The sequence below is a fragment of the Lepus europaeus genome, chromosome X (genome assembly GCF_033115175.1).
Source record: "Lepus europaeus isolate LE1 chromosome X, mLepTim1.pri, whole genome shotgun sequence".
NCBI classification, from domain to species: Eukaryota; Metazoa; Chordata; class Mammalia; order Lagomorpha; family Leporidae; genus Lepus; species Lepus europaeus.
This window is the reverse complement of record NC_084850.1, coordinates 123,880,157-123,907,185: the sequence shown is the minus strand read 5'-3', so window position 1 is coordinate 123,907,185 and position 27,029 is coordinate 123,880,157. Positions and strand designations below refer to the sequence as shown.

General features: G+C 37.5%; 1 protein-coding gene across 3 annotated transcripts in view; it reads left to right on the top strand.

Moving 5' to 3' along the window:
• Positions 1 to 27,029, top strand: part of POLA1 (DNA polymerase alpha 1, catalytic subunit) — a 330,395-nt gene that overhangs the window by 166,567 nt on the left and 136,799 nt on the right. For 2 of the 3 annotated variants that reach the window (XM_062183593.1, XM_062183592.1), the window contains exons 33-34: positions 5,292 to 5,470; positions 7,159 to 7,290. In XM_062183593.1, coding sequence (XP_062039577.1) covers positions 5,292 to 5,470; positions 7,159 to 7,290 — 311 coding nt within the window. Of the gene's footprint in view, positions 1 to 5,291; positions 5,471 to 7,158; positions 7,291 to 24,696; positions 24,860 to 27,029 lie in introns of those variants that run through there. The other variant, XM_062183594.1, reaches the window with a different exon arrangement.

Below are 27,029 nucleotides of genomic sequence, written 5' to 3'. Positions count from 1 at the left end.
GGAATTAGTATATTTACCTTTTGTGGATCCTGCCAATTTTCCATAGTGGTTCTACTCATTTACACCCCTTATTAGCAGTATATGAGTGCTCATGTTCTCACTAATGCTTGGCATTCTCTATTCTCTTCATTTTATGTGGTGGCATAAGATTGCTACTTTATTCTTTTTTAAGATTTATTTATTTGTTTATTTGAAAGAGTTACGCAGAGAGAGAAAGAAAGGCAGGGGGGGGGGAGGGAGAGGTCTTCCTTCTGCTGGTTCACTCCCCAGATGTCCGCAATGGCCAGAGCTGTGCCAATCTGAATCCAGGAGCCAGGATCTTCTTCTGGGCCTCCCGTGTGGGTGCAGGGGCCCAAGGACTTGGGCCATCTTCTACTGCTTTCCCAGGCTATAGCAGAGAGCTGGATCAGAAGTGGAACAGCTGGGACTTGAACCGGCGCCCATAAGGGATGCCGGCACTAAAGGCGGCAGTGGCTTTACCTGCTCCTACACAGCAGCAGACCTGGTCATTACTTTAGTTTATATTTCTTTGATGACAAAGTTGAGCACATTTTCATATGCTTCTTGGCTATTTGAGTAACTCCTTTTGTGAGGTGCCTGTTCAAGTCTTTTCTGCTTAGCTTTTTCTTACTGATTTGCAGTTATTCCTTACATATTCTTGGGCCTTTGGATATGGAGATATATATAATATATATATTATATAATATATTTAGTCTGATTTTTCCATGTATAATTTCTATAATTTACCATGAAATGCTCAAATATGAAAAGTATTATACAACGAGTTTATCAAGATACAGATAGAGCATTTGCCTCATCCCAGAATATCTCCATCACAAAAGTAGGCACTCATTTCTGTCACTCTAGGTTAATTCTTTATGCTCTAGAATTTATCTATAAATGTTTGTCTACAATATGTTTTTGTGTTCGACTTATCTTGCTAAGCATAGTATTGTGAGAACCTTTTAACTTTTGTGTATCAGCAGTTACTCTTTTTTCATTGCTGAATAGTACTCCATGATGGACTCTACTGGTTTATCCATTCTCCTGTTGATGGACATCTGAATTTATTTCCACTTTTAGCTATTATGAGCTTTCTTGTATGATTCTTTTTATGCATATAGCTCTCTAAAATTTCAGTGTGTCTTATTTGCTTTAATCAAACTACATTTCCACCTTGTATATTGTCCTCTAAGAAGTCCCATTATATGAAAGCCTGGAGTCATGCAAAAATGCATGATTTACTAAATAAATGAAATTTTTACTAAAAAATTCATGATAGGATTCCATTAATTAGCTTCTCTAGTAGTTTAAATGACTCATAATGCAACTTCTTGGGAATACCACTGCTTATGTGGCATTTCATTTATATGGATTTTCCCTGTTTACCACTTACATGAACATGTATAGTTGGTTTTACTTTAGTTGTTTGTACTGTTGCTGATAGGGGCCTTGTCTTTTGGAGAAAGGAAAATTTTTTGATCGAATGTATCAGCTTCTCAAATAACTGTATGCCTTTTGTTATAAACAAGTCAGATACGCTTGACATTGGGCACAAGTGAACAATCTAAAAACTGCTATACTTACTTACAATAGTTAGAAACCGCTGTGGTAGAAAAATAATTTTGTGCTAAATGTCACATTGGGGGTGTGTGTAATAAGACTGTGGTGAACTTAAGTAAAAGCAGTGCTGCTAAATTGATCCACACCATTGCTTGTGATGTTACTTTCTATAAATATGTCTTGAAACATGAGACCTTTGATCCTGTTGCCAAAATAATGTGAGATCTCAGAAATTTTCTAATTATAAATGACAGTATTTTAATTTCATTCCATTGTCTCTGCTGTCCCACCCCATCCCAGCACAAGTGACTTGGTCATTACAAGCCACAGGATTGAATTAAAGCATACATCATCTCTGCTTATTGTGGGGAAAATCACAGCTGCTCGTCCCCCAGATAACTGGTTTTGCAAAGTCCAAGCAGGTTGCTCCATCCTTTATTCTGTGCCTGACCAAATGATTCAAGTCACCTGTCAAAGCTAGTCTAGTAGAAGTGGAAGGTGCTTTTCTCAAATGGGGCATAAAGTTTGTTTCTTTAAGCCAGTTGTTCAGAGAAAGCTGTCAATAAACGAGATAAGGAATTTGGATATCAGCTTTGTATCTCTTGATTAAAGATTAATATAGTTACCCACTGCATGTGAGAAGTTTAATATTAATTATACAAGGTATATGCCTGTAGGGCAAGTGTGATGATAAAGATTGTGCGTTAAGGTCATTTCTGACAGAAGTGTTTAATTTTGGAGTGACAGTTACAAATGGAATTAGATGTACCAGCTCTGTCTTGCACATTTTAAAATTCAAAATCTCCACCTCTAGGTGGCAGCACTAGATACTTTTTCCCTGTTTCACTCCAGCCTTAATAAGTTGTGGTATAAACAGTAAAACTTTTAAGTCTACTGAAACTTTTTGAAATAGGCTGCTAGTACCAATTCCATGAGGTTTTGGAAAAAATTAATTTGTATGTTGAATAAGTTTTCTGCTTATTTAAGTGTAGAGTTCTACCTTTTGAAAAAAGATTCAGCAGCAATGATCCTTATTTTTTAACACAGCATTTTATGTTTTCTTAAAATGGTGTAATTTAGCTCACTTTGATTTGCTTGATGAAATTATAATTGTTATCCCAAGAAAATCACTTTTTGCAGTGTTATTCTTGTTTTCAAGTATTTTGTACAAAGGTCATTTCATTATATACATAATATTTTAAAGAAATCGTAATGTCTTCTCCCTTTATATGATATTTTTAACATTTCACATTGAACTGTGATCAAAAGAGTACTGAGATTAAGCCCTTTCCACTGAGAAAATTCAGCTCAAGAATAAATCTGAAGTGATTGACCAAACCAGTTGGCTTTGTTATTTGCCATAGGAAGATTCAAGTCATTTGTAGAAATGGACATTTAGGGTAGAGATTTCTTGAGGCCTGATATTTTCTCACAAGTTAGGACATTTCTCACAAGTTATTGGCCATTTCACTTAAGTGGGAAGATGGCCTGTGCCCACTGTTGGCTTTCTTTGTGGCAGCCTGCCCTGGGCTTGTGTGTATAGCCTTCTGCACTCAGGTGAACTGACTGAGCCTTGGCTGCTGGGAAGAGCTGGAGAGCAGCACCTGTTGGTCCCTGTTCACAACCCTGCCAAATTTGTATATGTGCAGGCCACCGTTGTTTTCTTCCTTGATCTTAGGACTGTGAAGAAAGCTTGCCTCTTAGAAAAATCGTGTTTACTATTTATCTTCCTCCTTACTTTTGGTTAGTATTGGCCTGGGAAGTTCATTAGTAATTATAGAGTCAGAGAAAAGGTGACACTGCTTTCTCATAATCTCAAAGCAAGGCATTATGTGAATACAGTTGGGTTTACAACTACAGTTTAATGAATTAGCAACAGTTACTTTTCACTACATAGGACAAATGGCCTCATTCACAGGCATGCTCTCTCAATTCCTCTGCCTCTCTTTTTTTCTTTAAATGCGGCGTCTTCAAAAGTTCGTGGAAATCAATGCTAAAAGAGAACTCTGCATGGATTTCAAAATTTTGTACACCAAAATAAACTTATCTTTTAGCTCTGTTTTTCCACAGACTTTTTGAAGTGCTGTTATTTACTCCCACATATGTCACTAAGTTGTTCTTTCACTTAGGGGATAGATAACTTGTAAAATAAAAATGCATTAGTCTTGGGACAAAGTGACATATTAACAGTAATTTATGTCAATAGCAAAGAACTGCTTTTCATATTGTTCTCAGTGTGTACTCCTTGTTTGTATTATATCCTATCACTTTAGCAAACAGTTTAATTCTTATAACTTAACTGCATATGCAGCATGAGCATATTTCATATATTTTTATATGAAATCAGTGTAGTGTAGATTAAATGATGTTCATTCACTATTCTGTGTTTTCATTCAAATGACATTTATTGAGTGCTTACCATGTAATAGGCATCATTGAACTTGTTTTATAGTATTTGATTTAAGTGAAACGTATCTCCATTTTGGCAATGAGAAATCCAAGATTTTGTGTCTCAGTCATCTTATTCTTTCTTCAGTATCTTTCTAAGGTCTAAGAGTCTGTCCCAAGTATTTTTATAATTACTAGATGTCACTTGACAACTGCCCAAATACGATCTAGGATTTCACCATTGAATTCTGTGTGTATTTATTAGATTATCTTCCTAAGCAGCCATTGATAAATTTAAAACAATTCTTAGGTATTGTTGCTGTTTGGAACTTTTTTTACTCAGTGACTGTTTTATGTTGCTTATTTACCTTTATACTAAAATAAATACTAAATACAATAACTTTCCTTAGATTTCCAAAAGTCCAAGGTTTTAGGAATTGCTGAGGGATGCTTTCAAGAAAATATTATAAGCTATGTGGTATAAAACAATTATCTTTAAGTATAAATTCAAAAGTAAAATTTGACACATAGGCTTTGCCCAGGATAAATTAAATCTGATTGGCCTAAAATTGTTTCTTTTCTTTAAATAGCTTGAGGAAACAAGACAACATAAGCTATGTATTGATTGATTTCTGGGGTTGTTTCATTTGAACTATGAAAGGTGTATTTGGTTTCAGGATTATCTGTCACATTTTGGCCTATCTGCTCTCATATACTCTCTCGATCCATTTTTGCTTTTGCACATATTTTAAATTTCTCAGTTCCCAATAAAACCTCCGCATCCCCTAAAAAAAGGCATGTTGTGTTTTGATTCTGCTACTGAATTTTAACCACTGAATTAGATTGCAACCTACATGCTGTTAACTACTGAGCCAAGATGAAATCGACCACTGCATTGAAATCAGGGTTAGCAGTTTTATCTGCACTTGAAGTTCTTGTAGTGGCAGTGAACCTGTTTTCTTTAATGGGATTTTCATTCTGATTTCAGTTCTAATGGTGGCACTTGGATTTTAGGGGTATTTGTTAATAATAGTACACATTTATTTGAGATTTTTCCAATGTGGCATTAAGAAAGTAATTTCAAATATCCTATAGAAGTACTTGCTCCTGAACATGAGTGCCTGCTGACACATTCTGTATTGCGTTGTTGCAGTTATCTGTTGTATTTATAAAGTAATCTCTTAGAAAAAGAGAAGTCATTTGTCCATGTGATCTTGAGTTCAAATGGTTGCTGTATGCGTATGTATGAATTTAAAAATCATTCTTTTATGAGAGCTTTCTTTTGGGTATTTTGTGGATGAATGTTTTTCTGAATTTGCTTTTTTCATTTGCATTAATAGGCCTCGACCCCACCCAGTTTAGAGTTTCTCATTATCATAAAGATGAAGAGAATGATGCTTTACTTGGTGGCCCAGCCCAGCTCACTGATGAAGAGAAATACAAGGACTGTGAAAAATTCAAATGTCCATGCCCTACATGTGGAACCGAGAATATTTATGATAATGTCTTTGATGGTTTGGTTAGTTTCTTTTTGTTTCCTCCTTTCATTTTGTAGGCAAACTAATATGATGGTCCCTTGTCCCCCTTCCCACAAGATAGAGTATATAAAAAGGGGGAAAAACACATTGCTTTTAGTGTTTAAAGAATTTTATCATCATATAAATTCTGCCTTCGCAACTTCTCATTTCTGCTTAAAAACTCATCGTTGCATATGCTTGAATATTATTTTTGTCCTCCCAGGGTTCTTGACCTTGATTCTCTAATGGAATCTCTTAAAAATTCTAAAATTATCTAAAGTATTTTTATTATAATTCCTTAATTAGTAACCTGCATTTCCCCACTCCCACCCCCATTTATTAAAACTGAGAGCAGTATTTTCCTTTATCTTAAATCAAGTTAATGGGAACTAAGTGTTTTTGGAAAGTTTTTGTGTATCTTTACGCATCCCACTTACCTCCTTTTTGACAAAGGTACTCTTATTATCTTTCCTGCTGTCTTCACAAGTCACAGGGAGACATTCTTCTCAAGAAGTACTGCCAAAAAATGTATCATTGACCTTGTATCAGAACTTGAAACTTGGCCAATTTACTTGATTCCCCTGCATGTACTAGCCACTGGCAAATGAGTAGGCCTCAGAACTGTGTAAAACCTTGAAACTGAAAGAAAAGACATCCTTTATCTAAATTAAAAGTAATTATTTTAAGTTAATTTGGACAAACAGCAGATGTTTTGCATTTTTTTGAATCAAAACAAAGCAATCTTTGGAAGCAAGTGCAAGGAAGAGGCAGACACAGATCAGCAATAGTTGCTAAATCCTTGAGTTTTGCTTCATTACAGCTGTAAATAAGATAGTTAATTGCATGGAGGCTTGACGACTTGCAGATGGGCTAACTGTGGAAGAGCCGATGTCAAGCTCTAAAATCTCTTCCACCTGGAATTGCTTAGCATGGTGGGTAGGGTTATGTACCAGATTGGAGCAGGAAACCAAGATGTTTAAGTATCAAGAAGGAAAACAAATGCTCCAGAAACCCCAACAGTTTTCCTATATATTATATTTGCTTTGTCTTTGTTTAAAGCAAAACACAACAAAACACTTTCTTCAACTACTAATAGTTATTTCTTTCAAATTTCTATTCCTGCTGCTTCCCTTCCTTCTTCCAAATACATTTTTCAATTTTTGGAAAAATTGCAGAAATTTTTAGATTTTTCTATAATAAGTGATAATGCTTTTGTGTTGCAATACTTTTGACCTTTAGGCTTTAACCTTAAAATTAAGTTGACAAGATTAAAACAAGCTCATGTCATCTGGGTTCAAACTTGGAATGAATAAGTACAAATTTAAAATTTTGATCAATAGCTATATGAAGGATATATATTTCCAGTAAGATGACTTCCTGTTTTTTTTTTTTAAGGAAGAATTATTTAATCCATAGATTTTGTCATGTATTGAATATAGAATAATGATATCAGGGTTTTTCCATCAACTTTGTATTCCATTATGACAGTGACGAGAGACTGGAACGACTGGAAGGTATGTCATTAAAGCAGTGTTTGGGAGGAGAGTAGTTAAGAAAATAGGGTTTAAAACTCTGCAATAAAATGAATAAGAAGATTGCATATGAAGACAGCATGTCAGTTTTTAAGCACAAAAACCTTTTACAGCCGTGCAGTAACCTCTTGTATACTTGTCTGTCTGGACTTCTGTAGGGAGCCGATATGGAGCCCAGTTTGTATCGTTGCAGTAACATCAACTGTAAGGCTTCACCTCTGACCTTTGTGGTACAGCTGTGCAACAAATTGGTCATGGACATTAGACGTTGCATTAAAAAGTACTATGATGTAAGTATCCGTTATCAGTTTCTTACATACACAAATTTTGTGGTTTAATACTTGTTTCATTTATGTTTTTATGAAAATGTAAAATTTTAAAATATAACCGTGAAATGTTTTTTGTTTATTGTTAACTCAGTAAGACTAAGTCGTCACTCAGACCTTCAGACTGCAGAGGGAAAAACTTCAATGTTGCCTTTATTTGTCAAGTAGAGCTGTAAAGTCAAGTGTATAATTTTAATAAGCTGCCTACTAGCTTGTACTCTGTATTTTGGTGGCTCTTGAGACCAGTTATGCCAGATTTTCTAGGGGGAATCAGAATAAGCGTATTCTAAATTTAAATGTAAGTTTTTCATTTTTTAAAGAAGGTTTATTTATTTATTTGAAAGTGAGTTAGAGGGAGAGAGAGAGAGAGATTTTTTCCCATCCACTGGTTCACTCACCAAATGGCTGCAACTGCCAGTGCTGGGCCAGGCTGAAGCCAGTAGCCAGGAGCTTCTTCTGGGTCTCCCACATGGGTCCAGGGCCCCAAGGGCTTGAGCCATCTTCCACTGCTTTCCCAGGCACAGTAGCAGTGATCTGCATCGAAAGTGGAGCAACTGGGACATGAATTGGCATCCATATGGGATGCCAGCATTTTGTGTGACTGCTTAATATGCTCTGCCACAGTGCTAGCCTCAAATTTTTTTATTTTTAAAAGAGAATGTCTTATTTTTATAAATATATAGTAAAAAAATACCAGAACAATGAGTGAGCTGTCTTCATCAGAAAATTTTTATTCAAAGTTTTTTTTAACATTTCATATGAATGAATTTTTTCTCTTAAGAAATTAAAATAAAAATTAAAAACAACTCCACATTTCCCATTTGATTTTCATGTTGTCATTTAAACCAACTTTCTGTTACTTGAAAATTCACTGCATTGGCAAGGCAAATTCCCCCTACCCCCCCCCCCCAAAAAAAAAAAAAAGCTCAAAATCTATTAGCTAAGATCCATGACTTTTTTCAATAAGTTTATGTTTATGGTAGTTAACATTGAACAGCATTTTCTTCCTTAAAATAGAACTTAATATGTAAAAAGCGAGTATGAAATCATTCTAAGAACAAGTAAAATGTAGAGTTTCGATGTTGTGATATTGGCATAGAATAATTTATATCTGTCAAAGCAGCAAAATATGTTTGAAGATTTTTTTAAAAAATAATAATGATTATGACTGCATTTTAGAAAAATCTGAAACATTTTGGTGAATAATCCTATGCTGGACTTAATGAACAGTTGGATGGGAATGAAGGTTATCTGTGGGGTCACATTCTACAGCAGATGAAGCATTCAGCACATGAAATGGGCTGCCTTTATTTAGCGTGAAGAGTCCGAATCCAACTATTCAGCCTCTTGCTTACAGGCCTCTTTGAGTGGAGTATGATTCTTAACTCTTGGGAAGAATCCTGAGTTTTTTCTCTGTGTTTAGTCTATCAAAATCACCAGGGAAATGTTAATACTAAAAGAAATTCATCTATTCCCTTCTATGAGAAAGAATAATTGTTTTGACTAAGTTGAAAATAGGCAGGAAAATGGTCTTCTGTATAACTAGAAATGTGCCCTGACTGAAAGAGTAATTTCTGTCCTAAATGTGTACGTGTGTTGTAGATGATGTTGCAGTGGTGATGTAAGTATTTCTTATACTGAATAACTACTCTTGGGGAACCAGATACTTAACACAAAGGTTCTTGAGTATTTGTCTTGTGGACCAGCCATCTCATTGATAAGTAAGAGTTTTCATGTAGGTAATGGCCCCTTGATTAATCTTTCTGAGGGATTTATAATCAGGATGGCCATATGTCACTTGTGATGTTGAAGCTTGATATGACTGGCCTCAAAATTAGGAAATTATTTCTCTACTTTTTGATCTTAACCATACATGGTTGGATGAGAGAGAAAGAAATCTGTTACTTGTTCTTTTCTTGGCTCCTTGTTGGTTAAATGTTGAAAATATTTTCAAGATCTGAGCTTTCATACCAGCAGGAGCTGATGCAACTCTAGGTTCTCATTCGTTGGTAGACCATTTCGTTTCCTCCTGCCTCTGGACTTAGAGAAGTTTTTACCAGTATACATGCATGGCATGGATACTGATGGCTGTTACTTCAGTGTGATATATATCCTAGTGATGGCATTCCAACTGGAGACTGATACACAGCTGTACTGGAAGCAAGATATTAATAGTGAATTCTAAGATTAAATGACTGTTCTCTGAAGCTAGGTACCAGAGTGGTTTGTGCCAAGTTGCAACATTAAAAATACTACCCACAGTCAAAAACGTTGTGACTAGGGGTGGGAATGTTGGTATTTATTTTTTTACTGTAATCTTAGAATTGTTGGGGGGCGAATACAACCTATATTAATAAAGGAAAGCCTCTCCATATGGAAGATAAGTGGAATATGATGTTTAAACATTATAACCTGCCATGGAACATTGTTTTAGATGACTAAGAAATCAAGTTGTCTATAATAAAGGTACAGAGATTTGAACTAACAAAGTGTACTTTTAAGTCACTTTTTAAAAAGATCTGTTTCTTTATTTGAAAGGTAGAGTGACAGAGGGGCGTGTGTTTGTGTGTGTGTGTGTGTCTGTGTGTCTGTGTCTGAGAGAGAATCATTTTATATGCCGCTTCGCTCCCCAAATGCCCACAACAGCCAGAGCTGGAGCAGGTTGAAGCCAGGAGCCAGGACCTCAGTCTGGGTTTCCCGTGTAGGTGGTAGGAACCCAAGTTTGGACAGTCATGTGCTGCCTCACAGGAACATTGGAAGGAAACTGGATCAGAAGCTGAGGCAGGACTTGATTCGTTTCTGGATAGAATGTGGGTGTCCCAGGAGGTGACCTAACTAGCTGTGCACAAGAACTTCTAAATCACTATAATTTTGGAAAAATATATATCCTTGTTATCTTTTGTGATTTCTAAGTCCTGACTGCATGTGATATTACAAATATTTTACAAGTTCATGTCTCTCAGAATTGATCTGTATGACATTGTAATGTTTAGTATTGACTCCTTAAATTGGAGAGGAGATGCTTTTTTTCCCCTCCTCATATAACAGTGATTGTGTCCCTGGAATTCCCATTTCCTAGAACATTGAAATTTCAGTATGAATAGAAATATCCAAAAATACTGAGTAAGGATATTTTAAGTAATATATTAATTTCTTTACGTGGAAGACAGCTCTATGCTTTATTGTGAGATGTGATGAATTGTTGGAAGACTTTGAGGTCGTCCAGAGAGCTTTAATTCAAAGTTGATTTCATGCCCTAGTTCTTGTTGGTTCCTCTGCACAAAGTTAAAATTGAACTGATATTTTTGAAAAATCATAAAAAAGCCAACTTAGAGACTGTCTCTTTAAGCTTTTAGAGATGTTTTTGAAAGACTCAATTTTACAGTGAAAAATTGATATATGTTCCCCCTCCCCTAAAATTCTGCTCCAGAAGAGCAAATAGACATACACACAAAAAGGGAGAGAAGCACTAGCTAATCTAAATTGGGAAATGAAGAGGGCTTTTTTTAAGCATGAAAATTTCATCATCTTGTCAGCTGGCAGAATGCCTGCTGTGTGGATTCACAAAGGCTAAGAATTACACTTTCATGAAATTTTCCTCACTAACTGCCCTGGTTAATTTGAAAGATAACCCACTGTTCTAATTCATTCCTCAATTGGGCGGTGCAGGTTTTATCTTTGATCTGACAAAGCATTTGTGTTAATCGTTTTGGCCCTCCACTAGACACTCTTGGGATTGTGCTTTTACAATAAATGTGTCTGTGATAGCTCTTTAGTCTATTATACTTACAATAGATCCATAGAACTGGTAATTAATTCTCCACTGCTTTGGAAATGGGAAGAATAGGTGTAGCTCTGTCAAGTGCTGCTGGGAAGTTTGTTTAGCTGGTTCGTTTTTTTTGAAGTGTTCCCTTCAGCCATCTGTCTGAGAAGGGCCGCAGAAGAGTGTCTGAGATTGAGATGCTGGCCTACTCTGACTTGCTGATAAATGGGGAATCTGACCCCTCTTGGTACCTGGGAGGGGAGTGCTGGGTCATTTACTTTCGTCTCAAGTACTGTTAGTTTTAATGTACATTAAACCCTCATTTTAATACTTAAAGAATCATTCCTTTGTAAAGGTGTAGCTTCTGGAAGACCCAGTAGTCATAGTCAGCTGAAACATATTCTAAGATTTTCATTGATGCTTTCTGCAGGTGTTAGAGTGTTGACATGAAACAAAGTGTGTTCATCCTCAGCCTTCTAGTGTTTCTGACCAGATAAAAAGGGACATTACTTAGAGCACTTCACTGTGATTTTAAAACATTGAGATATTGCTGGTCCCAGAAGAGATTGACCTGTACCTCCATCTAAAAAGAACTAACACACGAACAGCTAGTTAGTGCCATGCATGTGATAACCTTTGTAGTTACTAGGGCCAGAAGTTGGTGGTTAAAGTCCTAGACATTTGCTGTAGGTTTTATAATCTCAGAGTTTTCTGGAATTGAGTTTTTTGAGGACACTTTGCTCTTAGTAGTGTGTGTGCCCTGTTTGGTAACCAATGAATCAGTTACATTTTGTTATTTTCTTTTAAATTCTTTTTGTACACTGCTATCATATTGGCAGAATTATTAGTGATACACAGTATTTTTCAGGTTAAGACAAATTCCATAATATGTTATGGTCATGAAAGCACAAATAAATAAAGCCCTTTGTTACTCTGTCTTTTGTATTTTACATCAGTGACTACTGTGGATTTCATTATATAAACATGTCCCCAACTCAGTAGCTGTGTTTTCTCCTCCCCAAAGCAAGTATCAGACAAAGAAACTTGGACCAGAAATATTATCATCATGATGCAAAATAGCACCCTGCCAAAATGTACTTTGATTTTCGTGATAGAAGAGTTGATCTGTACCTACGGAAAATGGCAAAGAAAGTGGATGCCTAGCTTTGTTATTATCTTACTCCTGCTCTCTTCTTATATTTTTCTCTTGTACTGCTTAGCATAATAATTGTGGCAGAAACCACATTTTTAAAATGTCTTTTGAACTCATTTATGAGGAATTAGAAAATAAACAGTGCATGTTGCCTCATGATGCAAAGACTTTGTTATGAACAGCTTTAGGAGGAGCACTAGGTGAGAAGGTAGCACTGACCAGTGATGCTGAGCTTTGGCATGGTGTCTAGGAGTTCCTATGGAAGAGGCTACCCACCAGGAAGTAGAATGACTTGCTTTGCGGTATATGTAGAATCCATGTTAAGCTTCTGCTTTTAGTCTTTGCAAGTTAAAAAAAAAGGATTTGTTAATTTTGAAATGGATATGCATTCCTTGAAGGCAAAATTAATAACAACTGCCGAGCATAGTGTTGTTAAGCCAGAGGTTGAGTTGGAGTTGCCTTTTCTTAAACATACAATGAAGGCAGAGTGAAATATCGGTTAAAATATTCGATCTGTGAAAATATATACTCATTTAGCATCACAGGCAAGCACCATCCATGGTGCTCAACAGTGTTCGAAGAAGAGTAATTTTCTCTAGAAATGCACAGAACTAAATAAAAATCTGCTAAACTAGAGATGAAGCAGCTTCCCACTCCACTCCCCCCAACACACACACACACACACACACATCTGTATAAATCACTAACAGCTACTTATTTCTGTTGCCTTTCACTTTTCAAAAGAAGTATATCATGCAGGTGGATCTGTGAGTTTTAGACTCATGCAATGGCATTCGGTTACTCTACTGTTCTGCAAATATTCAGTGTTCAATAACCCTCAAAATTTCTCATTTCTTACCTGTGGTGATGTAGGCTGATAGTTTTTAGGTTATAGGTTGCAATATGCAGTAGTAGCACAGGTACATTAGTTCAAAATAGTTTAAACTCTAAGTACTATTGAAATTATTATTTATTTCCTTGTCTATTTATATTTAGAACATTTAAAAAGTCTAAATTGGGTTCCATCTTAGTAAAGACTCTAACAGCATTAATTATAAATGTCATAAAAGACATGCAAAGAAGCATTAGATATCCATCCCACCCATTCATCTTAGGTGGCCCAGTCCATGCTGCCCAGAGGTGCTTGAAGAAGGGCCATTTCTTTAGGAATCCATATTACTCATTCTCAATCTTATTAAAACAAAACAAAAAGAACATATTGAAAACTAGTATTTCATTTTGCTTCATGCCATTTGATAGGGAAGCTATTCAAATGAAAACCAGGGACCTCAGTCCCCATTGTGGAGAGTTGGTATGTTTGTATTGGTGAATGATTGCTTTTTCTTAGATAAATGAAGAAAGCTAATTTTAATTCCACTATAAATTGTTGGTGCTGTGCAATGATGGTTCTCATAGGGAAACTAAAAAGCAAGGAATTTGGTGATGGTTAGAGTAGAATCTCATTGTAAGTACATTTGTTGTACAGATCTAAAGGAATAACAGACCAAATCCAGCCCCCTCAAAGATGCCAGCTACATATGTTACACAGTGCTTTATCATGAAATAATATTAACTGTTGTAAAGGAGTTCTAATAAGTAAGTAGAATCAGATTCAGCCATATATTCCACGTGAATTTTGTCCTTTATCGAATAACCAATACATCTGTCTTCCTTCTGTATTTATCAGAACACCTCTTTGTCTTTGACTTCATTTCATTCTAACCATGCCTCATTCATGGTAAATGAACGTGGCTCAACAATATTCCTCCGTGTGCCTCAGAACCCCCCCAGATTTATTACTGTCAGAATCAGGGCCTTTCTTCCCCTGTCTTTTTGAGGTGTCCATGTTGAAGCTTTCATCTTCTGGCTGTCCTCACTGTCTCAGCCAGTCAGAATAGTATTGTGTTCTGCTGCTTCTCGGCCCTCCCTGCAGTTTGGCGATGTGAGAGTTGGATTTTCGATGCTGGTGAATAGGTTCTCAAAGTCAACCTTGGGAAGCGACACAAGGTTACAACTGTTTCCAGGCCCAGCACCCAGCCTAACCTGCTGGGTGCTAAGTAAATTTTATGAAATGAATTCACATTATTCTGAGAGTCTAGTGACTCACAGGGACTGGACCCAGGGACCCTAGTCCAGAATTGTGCCTGTATATCTCTGGGGAGACAGCCATTTATGAATACCAAGTTGCTCACTGTCTTCACTGCAGTCACTCTTAAAGTAGAATGACTCAGAAGACCTGGTCATTAGCATTACAAGCTGTGCCAGGTCATATAGTTGGCTGGGTTATGGGTCCAGAAGGCTAGTTTTAGCCTCCAGCAAATGGACAAGTCTGGCCATTGAAAATAAGCTTGTGAGTTGAGCCTGGGATTTCATTTAGCTTCAGATCAGATATGGTTCAGCTTCTCAAAAGGGAAAATTGGAAGCTTTTTGAAATGCGGAGGAAATGTCATAGGAGTTGTCAAATATCTGAAAACAAGTGGGTAAAAACAGAAAACTACTTGTGCCAAAACAATAGAATTCCTTTCTTCAGTTTGATTTTTCTAACCTTATGTATTTGGGGAAAAACTCAGCTTCAGGTCTAACTCCAGTCATCTAGAGCTGCTATCTTGTAGTAGAGTAAGAAATTGAACCAGAACAGATTTCATTTAACCTTTCAAAAGTGAGATTTTCACACCATTGACCTTCTTGACTTCAAGGAGCAGAGCGGAACTATCAGTTCTCTGCTGCACATGTCAACGAGAGATGGGAGGAGAGCACCCCAGGCAATGGCTGCCTTTCATATTTGGTTTGCCCAGAGAGTGTGCATTATGGTTCACATGTAGAAAGCGGCCCTTTGCAGATAGTTACAGATAGGAATTTCCTAATGGTGCTGCCTGGCTTAGTTTTTGCATTAAATGGAAGACTGTATTTCTGTTGTGGAGAGAGTTAATTCAGCTGTTCTTCCAAGTCACCATGGAAAATTTCTCAAAGCCTGGATTCCAAAAAATAGTATTACTAGTAAAAATCAAAGTGCCATTCTTTCTTAAAGGGTGGGTCTTTGTTTACTTTTTATTTGGCATAAATTGAGTAGCTTTACCATATACTTTAATCAACCTGTAGCATGTTGGCCTTAGCTTATTTTTGAAGAGCAAATGTTCTTGGGCCTGTGCTGTGGCATAGCGGGTGAGGCCACCACCAGCAGAGCTGGCATCCCATTTGGGCACCAGCTCGAGTTCTGGCTGCTCTACTTCCAACCTAGCTCTCTTCTATGGCCTGGGAAAGCAGTGGAAGATGTCCCAGTTCCTTGGGCCCTTAGACCTGCGTGGGAGATCCGGAAGAAGCTCCTGGCTCCTGATGTCAGATCAATGTGCAGCTCCGGCTGCTGTGGCCAGTTGGGGAGTGAACTACCAGATGGAAGATCGATCTCTCTCTCTCTCTCTCTCTCTCTGCCTGTCCTTCTCTCTGTGTAACTCTGACTTTCAAATAAATAAATAAATCTTTAAAAAGAAAAGCAAATGTTCTCCTGATTCAAAACTCATCTGACTCTTGGTATTCCCTCCAATTGTTTGTTTGCTTGTTTTAACTATACTCCAGCATATAATTCTTAGGGTGGGTGTTTTAATGAAGTACACTGTCTGATTTGTTTACTACTCAAAGTTCCCAGCCTCATTCACGTGCCCAGGATTCCTTGGTTGTTCAAGGAGTTCTTTATGCTGCTGGGACCCTACATGATTTGCTATTCCCATTCTCAGGAATCCAGCTTAGCAGGACTTCATTCTCAGTTTACCAGCAAAGAGTGTCCAAGAATCTGGGTAAAAGTGTTTAGAAAATCGGAACTGCCTAGGACTTAGTTTGAGTATATGCTAAGAGTTTAGAACCCATGTGGATGAAGTCACAGCTAACGTTTGAGGATGATTTCCCTCAACCAAAGCTTTCAATCTAATGATGCCCAAGAGCTGCTTCCAGGAATTGATCAGCAAAAAAAAGATCAAAGGAGAACTCTGATTCCCAGAGAGGCATATTGAGAATGTCCCATCAAAATGGATTCTCTTGCTAATGTGTGTGCAGAGTGATTCCCAAACCTTTTGGTCTGAAGATGCCAAAGGGTATTCTTTTACAGGGGTTATGTGTGCTAATAGTTACTTCAATTATGAATTAAAAGTGCATTTATGAGGTATTAATCCATTCATAAATAACAATAAAAATATAACAAATTTTATGAAAATAACTGCATATTCTAAAGCAAGATAAATCAGTAAGGGCAGTGGCATCATTTGACATTTTTGCAAGTCCCTTTACTGTCTGGCTTGGGAGACAACTGTATTCTCATATCGACTTCTGCATCCCATTTACTAAAATGTTTTAGTGGAAGTATATGAAGAAAACTGGGCTTCACACAGATATGTGCTTGGAGAAGGATGCAGTAGTGGTAATAGCCATTTCTGTTCATTGCGGATATTCTTTTTTTGTCACTATACCAAATCTTGTTATGATGTAGTTTCTTAAAGCTTGTTTGTAGTGCTGAGTGGGCAACCATATAAGTAAACTTTTTGTACCCTAGAATGTTAAAATCCCTTGTGCTGTCTTGCAGTTGGAGTGGATCATGTACCCATATATGATTTAGTAACATCATGCATTGGTCTTTTAGAAAATACTGGTTCACTGACTTGTGAAGATTTTCCAGATGTTGAACTTTTAACTATATACTTGTGTAAGATCACATTTTTTGATTTCACCATCTGTGTGATCAGAAAAGTCCTTAAATATTGAGAACCTGTTGAGCTCATTGTGGTGGATACAAATATTCCAGAGAAAACTCATTGGAAGCTGAAATTTATCAGGTAACAAATACTGCCAGTTGATTTTTCTTGGAGTGAAAGGTTCAGTAGGTTCATTTTTGAGAAAATGTCTGCCATATACCTATGGCTGAATAACGATGGTTTGTCTATCAGTTGTTCCTTCAGGTAAAGGATGATGCTCTTTGAACAGAGTGGTTAGTTTAGCTCCCAGTTCAGACTGTTGGTGCAAGTGCTGTTTCTGGAGACAACTACTATACTTCAGCATATGATAATTAGGATATACTTAAGGGTCGAGGGTTAATAAAATCTTACTTTCTCATCGAAGGCATTTATTTATTTTGTTGAGAGGCAGAGTCACAGAGAAAGGGAGAGACAGAGAGAGATCTTCCATCCTTTCGTTCACTCCCCCAATGGCCACAACAGCCGGAGCTGGGCCGATCCGAAGCCAGGAGTGAGGAGTTTCTTCTGGGTCTCCCACATAGGTGCTTGGGCCATCTTTCACTGCTTTCCCAGGCCACCAACAGGGAGCTGGATCAGAAGTGGGGCAGCCAGGACTTGAACCAGTGTCATCGAGGGCATTCTTAAGTGAGACTGGCTTAATTGTTAACTTTGAGTGTCTGGTGGTGAGAAAAATGGTACAATTTGAAGCCATTGCCTTGTTTGATACTAATGAGCTTAGACTTCTACTGGTCACGTTGATTTTTGGACCACCCTTGCAAATATCAACACAGTGCAAAAGACCCACTACTGCCTTAGTGATGTTATGAGAACAGTTGTGACTTTGTGGACCCCAGAAACTTCACTTAAGCTCTAGCAATTTATCCTAAAGAAAGATACCTCAGGGATGGACATTTGACCTTGTGTTGCCCGTCCAACATTCGAGTACTTCGGTTTGATACCTGACCATGGCTTCCAGTTCCAGCTTCCTGCTAATGCAGATCCTGGGAGGCAGTGGTCATGACTCAGGTAGTTGGGTGACATCTCCAGACAGCAGTGGCACACTGTTTGGATTTACCAGCCATCAAAATTGGAGCCAATCAAACCTTTATTCTTTATGCATTATTCATGTCAGTTATTCTGTTATAACAACACAAAATGGACTAAGATCTGAGAACTCGAATTTTATATCTGGATCTATGATCCATTTTTAGTTAATTTTTTATAAGGTGTGAGAATTAGAATAAGGGTCATTTTATTTTCCTTAGCCTGTATATATCCAGTTGTTCCTATACTACTACTGAAAAGACTTGGTCCTTCCTCCACTGAATTGGTTTTGCATCCTTGTCAAAAACCATTTGAGCATACTTGTGTGGATGTATTTCTGAACTCTATTCTCTGCTATTGATCTCTGTGTTTATCCCTTTGCCAATACCATAGTCTGAATTACTGTAGCTTTATAAGAAGTCTTATATAGTATTCCTCCATTTATTTGTTTCAAAAATGTAGCTATTATAGCTCTTTTACCTTTGTATATCAGTTTTAGAGTCAACTTATATTTATCAACAAAAAACTCTGCTGAGATTTTTTATTAGGATTGTGTTAAATCCTATCACTTTGGGGAGAATTGACATTTTTGTTACGTCACATTTTCCAGTCTCTGAACACTGTCTCTTCATTTACTTAGTCTTTGTTTTCTTTCATTAGCATTTTATGATTTTCAGCACTCAGGTTCCATGCAGATTTTGTTAGATTAATACCTAAAGTGTTATTTGGAGAAGAGCAGTTGCTTTGTTTTAAATGTTGGTTTTTAGGTGTATTTGTTAGTAAATAGAAATAACAACTATAAAATTTGTTCTGGTATTTCTGCAGTTCAGAAAATTAAAGGTGAATCATTTGGTCCTCAGAAGTGTCCTGAGGATCTATGAGATGTTAATAATAGCCTACATAAATGCATTGTTAAAATGTATCCTTTGAAATTTACTTTGTAAATTTGTATGTATTGGTCCAACTATTTGGCCACATAATACTGCCAGATCTACAAGCTTATACGGTATAGTGTCACTTTTTGAAAATTTATAGATTTTTGTAAGTATTTATGTATATATATACTCCTAGAAATTTCTAAAAGGATTTTTAGCATATGGCAAAAGTCATATCTGAGTGGTGAAAGTTGTAGGTCATTTTTATATTTCCCATATTGCTTTTCTCTGTATGAATATTTTATAATAGATAGGTATTGTTTTGAGCCAAAACAAGAAAATTACTTAAAAAGGGGGAGGGGAACCAGTGAATTGTAATGTTGTCCTTACCAGTGAATTGGGATAATGTATGGTCAAGTCTTATTTGGGAATTAAGTACTTGTGTCCTAGAAACTTAAGCTTCTGTATCACATGCTTGCCTCTTTACCAGGCAAAGATGACGTGTCTCAATTTTTGGCTGCACATTAGGTCCACCTGAGCAGAGTGTTTGTTTTTTAAGAGTATCTGATGATTTAGCCCCCTCTAGAACTAAGATTGAAATTTCTGGTGTTGTGGCTGAAAAAGTTGCCTATGTGATTACTAAATTCAAGAAAAAGTGTTGATGAATTCTAATGTAAGGTAATGTATAAGAAACACTGCACATTTTAAAATATAGTTTCTATGGGTTACCTATGAGAATGTGAAAATATAAGGTATGTGTGCTTTCACACCTGTATCGAGGTGACTGTGTACTTATAAATGAGGAGAGAATTACATTTCCAAAATAAAGAATTCTCATGTGATCAAAAATAATTTTATGCAAATAAAATCTCATTGCCTCTTATTTAATATTTCTACATTTTTAGAGAGAAACTGCCATCATTATTAAGTCTTTATGTGTATAGCTGGCACTTGATAAATGGCAGATAATTAGCGTTACTCAACCTTGTCTTTTCTCTGTTGTAGATTCGAGTTTATAAACCTAGGTGAGGAGTACTTGTGTATAGAAATGTCATCTTCCCTGTATGTCTTCTAGGAGACCTCCCATATAGTGATTCATGACTTCATCCTATCTTTAGTATGCTTAGGAATTATGGTCTTTCCAGCCTTCTGCAGTGGCTCTGCGATCTGTAGTCATGTCGCTAGCTTCCAAACCTGGGCTGTGACTCACCAGAGTCTTTGTCTAGTTTCAGCTTCCTATCTTCAGGAAGTGCCTGATTTTGCACAAGCAGGAAGTCCAAGTAAGGTAATCCCTGAGCTGTATCTCTCAATCTCCCAGTGTTCCACAGAGCAATCAGGTAACAAAAATGGGATCCTGCAATTTCTTCAACATGTAGGAACTTAAGTGAAAACAGGATTGTCATCGTTTGAAATGCTTTTGCCTTTTTCAGGGTCCTGTGGAATCTTGGAAATACTTGCAAACTATAGAGTAGTCAGGACTGAGGTAATCTGGATCCTCTTCCCTGAACACTATGTTCCTGATCTCATCTACCAAGAGGGTTTTTTTAAAATTTATTTTGTTTATTTCAAAGTCAGACTTAACAGAGAGAGAAGGAGAGGCAGAGAGAGAGAAGGACAGAGGTCTTCCATCTGCTGGTTCACTCTCCAGTCAGCCACAATGGCCGGAACTGTGCTGATCCGAAGCCAGCTGCCAGGAGCTTCTTCGGGTTCTTCCCATGTGGATGCAGGGGCCCAAGGACTTGGGCCATCTTATACTGCTTGCCCAGGCCAAAGCAGAGAGCTGGATGGGAAGTGGAGCAGCTGAGACTCGAACCGGCACCCATATAGGATGTCAGCACTGCAGGCGGTAGCTTTACCCGCTGTGCAACAGCGCCGACCCCCCCAAGAGGATTTAATGTGCCTTCTAGAAAGAGACAAACTGGGGCAAGCATTTGGCTCAATGGTTAGACACCACTTGGGAAACCCAAATCACATGGCAGAGTTCCTGGTTTGAATCCTGGCTCTCTTTCCCATCCAGCTTCCCGCTAATGTGCATCCTGAAAAGTAGCACAAGTCCTTGGGTCCCTGCCACCTACATGAGAGACCCAGATTGAGTTCCAGGCTCCTGGCTTTGGCCTGGTCTAGCCCTGTCTTTTGCAGGTGTTTGAGGAATGAACCAGTAGATGAGAAATCTTTCTGTCTTTCAAGCAAAGTGAAAATAAGTAAATTTTTATTTTATTTTTTCATTTATTAAACTTTTATTTAATGAATATAAATTTCCAAAGTACAGCTTATGGGTTGCAATGGCTTCTCCCCTCCCATAACTTCCCTCCCACCCTGGATCTCCCTAGCTTGGACTGTTTTTCTGTTTCTCTAGTTTTGAGGATTATTTTTCCACAGTAAGATATAATGTCATCTTCCAGCTTAAAAATCTTTTACAGTTGCATGTTTCTTACAGATTAAAATTCAAGTTCTGTGGCATTGCATCAGGCCCCTAGCCAGCCTTTCCCCCTTCTTCATTCTCCCTGTCCCCTGCAGGCCATCTGCCCGCCATGCCAGAGAGCTTGGTATCGTCAGACATTCCACATGCTTTGCTGGCGCCATGCTCTCCTCCTTGCCATCGCCTCTGCCTAGAACTGTGACCCACAACTTGCAATGCCCCATTTTGTGAAATTTGCCTTCAGTGGCACAGTCTCTGGAAAGTTGTCCTCACTTGGCACTTGCGGCAGAATGTCTTTCTCTTCTGTGTTCTCTAGTAACCCTTTGTGTATACCTCTGTGATGGCACCTCCCACCAGTGTGACTGGCCCCTTCCTACAGGCTAGGAGCTTGTGAACAGAAGGTGTCCTATGTTCCTTTGTGGTTAGCTTCATGTCACCTGAGCAAAGCATAGTGTCAGGGGACATGGCAAACACAGGATTCTCTTATTTGTGTGGTAGAATGATTTTTGGAACCTTCAGAAAAGCCTTGAGTGCATTATTTAGTTAAATAGTCAGTTCTTAATTTTTAATTAATGACTCCACAACCATTGGACAGTATTTTTTGGATGTCATCTTTATTCTCCCTAGCTTTCCAAAATTCAATCACTTTAGGAATCTCCAAGAATTTATTCTTGCATTACACACACTGAGTGCATATTTTAACCTTTAAATTTTCTCTTAATAGCACTTTCCTGCCCGCTAGACCATAACCAGAGAAAACTAGCTTCTTTGTACCAAAGCTGGTTTTCAAACTCCTTTTGATGTAGATCCTCTTAAATCTAGGCAGGCAGGCATTCTTAGCTTTTTCCTATTAATGCCATAACCAAATAGACAGACATACAGTTTTGAGAAACCCTTAGCATCATGTGCATATGCAGGTGTGTTTTTTCATGCTTATTCCTAGGCCTAGCATACACAGATATACTTTTGCAGAATATGGTGGGGCCTACGTGGTCTTTGCCTCCTGTTAGAAAGCTGTTAATTTTATTGATCATATTCTCAGTGGTATTTCTGACGTATTATGGACAATCAGTATAATAAGAAAATGACCGATAATAGGAGGTATAATCCAGACATTTTGTACCAGGACATGTAGAGGAAGGACGCTCTAGAAAAGTTTATTATATCTAATTTTGTCCTAGAACCACCGGAACCTCTCCCTTTCTTTCTTAAATAGTGGTTATGATGCAACCAATACACTGGCAGAAGACAGTTCAGCAGTGAAGTACTCGTTAGCATTGTATGGCCTTGGTTTTAGGGAACGTCTGTCTTTGGTCCACTTTCAAAATTACTGTTTTCCATTTTTGATCATGTGGCACAGAATTAGTTATTTCTTGACAATAGTACTGCAGTGGCTCATTTTCATTCTGAAGGTGATAGAAGCAACGCTGCAGGTATAAGTTAGAGCCAGAGAATGGACCTGGGTTTAGATGATATTTTCCATCAGACCATCACTAACAGTTGATAGGATAGCTGTCCATTTGTTTTTCGTTTGGCTCCTTCCCTCACTTTCTCTTGAACAGGTAGAGCAAATGCAATTTGCAGCACTTGGAACCTTTAAAAGACAACCAACCAAACATAACAAACCAAAGAAAAAAATCACCTAAGTCATGCTCTGGGTAAAGCTCTGAGCAGCTTCTGACTCCCTCAGCAGCAATTTCTACCCTTTCAAAACACTGTAACGCCTTTCCCCCACCACCATCCCCACTGTTCTTGGAGACCAGGAGTGCAGCACACGGCTCCTATGTGCTTGTTTTAAAATCAGAGTTGTTTTATCACGTTACACTGCCAGGACCATGTCTTTTTGATGTGAGATCCCCTGAAAGGTTGCTCCAGTGCCACAGCCTCAGCAGACACTTTGTTCTCTCGGAAGACACGCTCCCTAGATACACCTGTATTCTCATTTCTGTATTTATAAACATGGATTGTAAGAGCATCTCATTTTCTAAGCTAGTATTTTGCTTGGTTCTTTGACACTTTTAGGCCATCATCACAGAAGTTAGTGTTTGATATCTGTTATCACTGTTTATAGGAAGAAAAGATCAGCGGCTTGAAAGAAACAGATTAGGTTTTGGTGATGTTAAAATGAACCAGTTGGATGTTTTGGAAGTTTAGGGAGCTTCTCTGTTGGTTGAATTTATAAGTAAGGTGCTTGTGATGTGTGATCATTGCTTACCCAAAGAATTCACTTTGAACCAAATTCTGAGCTGCATAACTGTTACCATGTTTGTGGAAAGTAGGTACTCCTTGTTTCCTCTTCAGTTGTGGAGATAAATGTTCTTTGAAACAATTATAAAATGTATACTTGCATCTTTATGTATATTGTTAGAAAATTTGGTTTATGTTTGAAAAGATTTTTAAAAATCTGATAATGCTTGTTATACACATACATTTTTGAAGTCAGGAATCACTCCCTTTCTTCTAAAGCAGACAATCAAAATAAGCAGTTTGAAAAGATGAATTTAAGACAGCAAAATTGTTGTATCTTCTGCTGTGTAAAAGAAGTACTGTATCTTGGACCAGAAAATGTATATTAGCGATGGTTCGGTTAGTGACTGCAAAAGCAAAATAAATACTGTGGTGTAAAATACAGTTCCACATGATGACACATCTCCCTGGTATTAAATATCAGAGTTTAGGGGAGCAGTTAGCACAAAAATATGTTCTCCTTCTTTGCATAGTACAATAATAATGAAATCTTAAAGTGCTTTGACTTTTTTTTTTTTTCAAAATATTTTATTGATTTGTTTTGAGAGGTAGAGTTACAGACAGAGAGGTCTTCTATCCGATGGTACACTCCGCACCCCAAATGGCCATAGCAGCCAGAGCTGGGCTTACCCCAAGCCCGGAGCCCGGAGTTTCTTCTGGGTCTCCCATGTGGGTGCAGGGGCCCAAGCTCTTGGGCCATCTTGTACTGCTTTCCCAGGCCATAGCAGAGAGCTGGATTGGAAGGGGAACAGCCGTGACTCAAACCGGCGCCCATGTGGGATGCTTGCACCACAGTCAGAAGCTTTAGCCCACTGTGCCACAGCGCCAGTCCTGTGCCTTTGATTCTCATTGTTTGATAATAGGGAGTGTTCTGGTCATGTCTTGTTGATATTTGTTTTCTAGGAGAAGAGGAGCATCTGTAATCTTATCAAAAAGTTGGTCTTATTGCTCCTCTTCTAACCTTCGACTACCTTTGCGGTATAAGGCTTCATCATTGTTTATTTTAGATGTAGGATGGTGATCAGAACCTTGGTTTTGTTGTTGTTGTTGTTGTTGTTGTTGTTTTTAACTATAAAGTAGCATTGTAACAAGTTAAATGATAAACTTACATACACATGGATATTTTCTTCCCTCTGTTAATCTTTAAACAGTCTCTGTACGTTCGGGAAAAAACCACATCGCTAAAGACCCCCAGATTGCAAAAGCAGTGCCACTTCTTCTGAGAGCTTTGGGGCAATCCTCTGATGTGTAATTGCTTTTACATCAGTCACAAGAGAGAGACAAGAATGCGCTTTCCTTGAACTTAACAGTTTGGGCAATTTTCTATAATCCAGTAAATACAAATTGTAGCTTGATTATTCATCTACGTCTGTCAAGCAAATTTTAATGGATGAATGAATGAGTCAAATCTATGCATGGAAATATACAAATGTGCAAAATATGGGTCTAATTACCAGGCTGCTGAATTTACACAAGGTCAGGTAAACAAGGCACCAGTGTAATGATTATTAATTGTTAATAATGCCTTTGGGAAAACATTCACATTTTCCTCTGAATACCTAACAGTTTGCCTTTCTAGTCATTTTTAATTCTGAAATTTTTAGCTGGTCTGAAAAGAAACAATTTTTACCATATTTTTTTGTTTCCTTATAATTGATTATTAATTATTTTAGAATAACAGGTAACATGTAATACATTTTTTAAGGACTCTGTTGAAAATCACAGTTTAATATGATGGTGAGAGAATTAAGGGAGGTAACCTGCTCACACAACAGAATGGAATAGCTGCTATCTTTTGTCTTCATTGAAGGGAAGAGCATGCCCTCCTCCCATCCACTACCCTCTTTGCAAACCTAATCGACATTCTAAAACACAAAACCAAGGTGGCAATAAAGGAAAAGAAATCAAAGCAGCCTTTTTTTCCTCTCTATTTACCATAGTGAGTCAACATTTGACTCTGTCTTGATATTCTATAAAATGAATGTTGGGAAAAGCATAATATCAATGAGTAGTTTCCCATCGAAATGCCCAAGGGCCGAAATAATTGAGGGAGTACTTGCTGAGGTTTTTCTTAGTTCACTAACTCTTGATCACTGTGCAGTTTTGGAGCTGTGCTATCATTAAAGGCTCTCCATGTCTGGAAGGACATGCCCCTCCTCCCGGCTTTAATCCAGAAGTCATAAATTGTAGAACTAACATGTCGTCTGCAGGTCACCCAGGCGAAAACACTACATCTTGAGAAATCTATCTTTCTGCCACTGTGCTTTGAAAATCTTTTGAATATTTTGCATTAATAGTGCTGCTGCAGTCTCTTGCTGGGCTCTCTTCTCATCTTTGCAAGCTCCACATTCGAAAGTTTTTACCCATAGCTAATCTGAATGTTGTTCTGTGCTAGGCTTTACTTCCAGCTACACACATTTGTTTAGCATTAGATGTGTACATCCATATTCTTTCATGCTTTCTTAAAAAGTATTTTTAAAGAGCCCTTGTATCTTCCTTTCATTTTGGATTTTCTGGAACTTATTGTTTTTTAATCATAGTTGCTTTACATGTGTTAAATTATCCTGAGTATAAGACAGATGGGTTTGGATAGTTTGTTTACCTTAGCTTTGTAGGTAGTGTCCCATCCTATTTTTATACTGCTCTAGAATATAACATAAACACTTTATACATGCTCAAGAATGCTATGGTGTTTAGTTAGATCTATGTAGAATTATAGTGAAACTATACAGTGGGTACAAACTGATGAGATATATAGTGAAACTATGTAGTGGGTACAAACTGATGAGATCTTTACTAATTATATACTGAATCGATCTTCTGTATATAAAGATAATTGGAAATGAAAAAAAAAACCCTGGTGTTAAATTGGAAATGGCATAGAAAATTAATTAAAAAAATATTATGTAGGATCTCTGTCTTTAATGTGCTGTACACTGTTATTTAATGCTATAACTAGTACTCCAACAGTATTTTTTTTTTCACTTTGTGTTGCTATATGGGGGCAAACTGTTGAAATCGTTACCTAATATATACTAAACTGATCCTCTGTATATAAAGAGAATTGAAAATGAATCATGATGCGATCAGAAGGGGAGAGGGAGCGGGAGAGGGGAAGGTTGTGGGTGGGAGGGAAGTTTTGGGAGGGGGAAGCCATTGTAACCCATAAGCTGTACTTTGGAAATTTATATTCATTAAATAAAAGTTTAATAAAAATAAATAAATAAATAAATATACAAGAATAAAAAAAAGAATTATAGTGAAACTTTATTCTAGCATTTGGGACATTATTTCATCTATTCTTCCCTCCCCATGGACCCTCCCATCCGAAAACACACTCAAATTATCATTCCTCCAGACAGGACATCTTGTTTTCTCATGACTACCAGAATTGTCCTCACCCACTTGCCATCTTTATCTTTTTACATTTTCTTCATCTAGGATCCAAACCCATGCCACTTCTGGGAAGCCTTTTGTGTATATC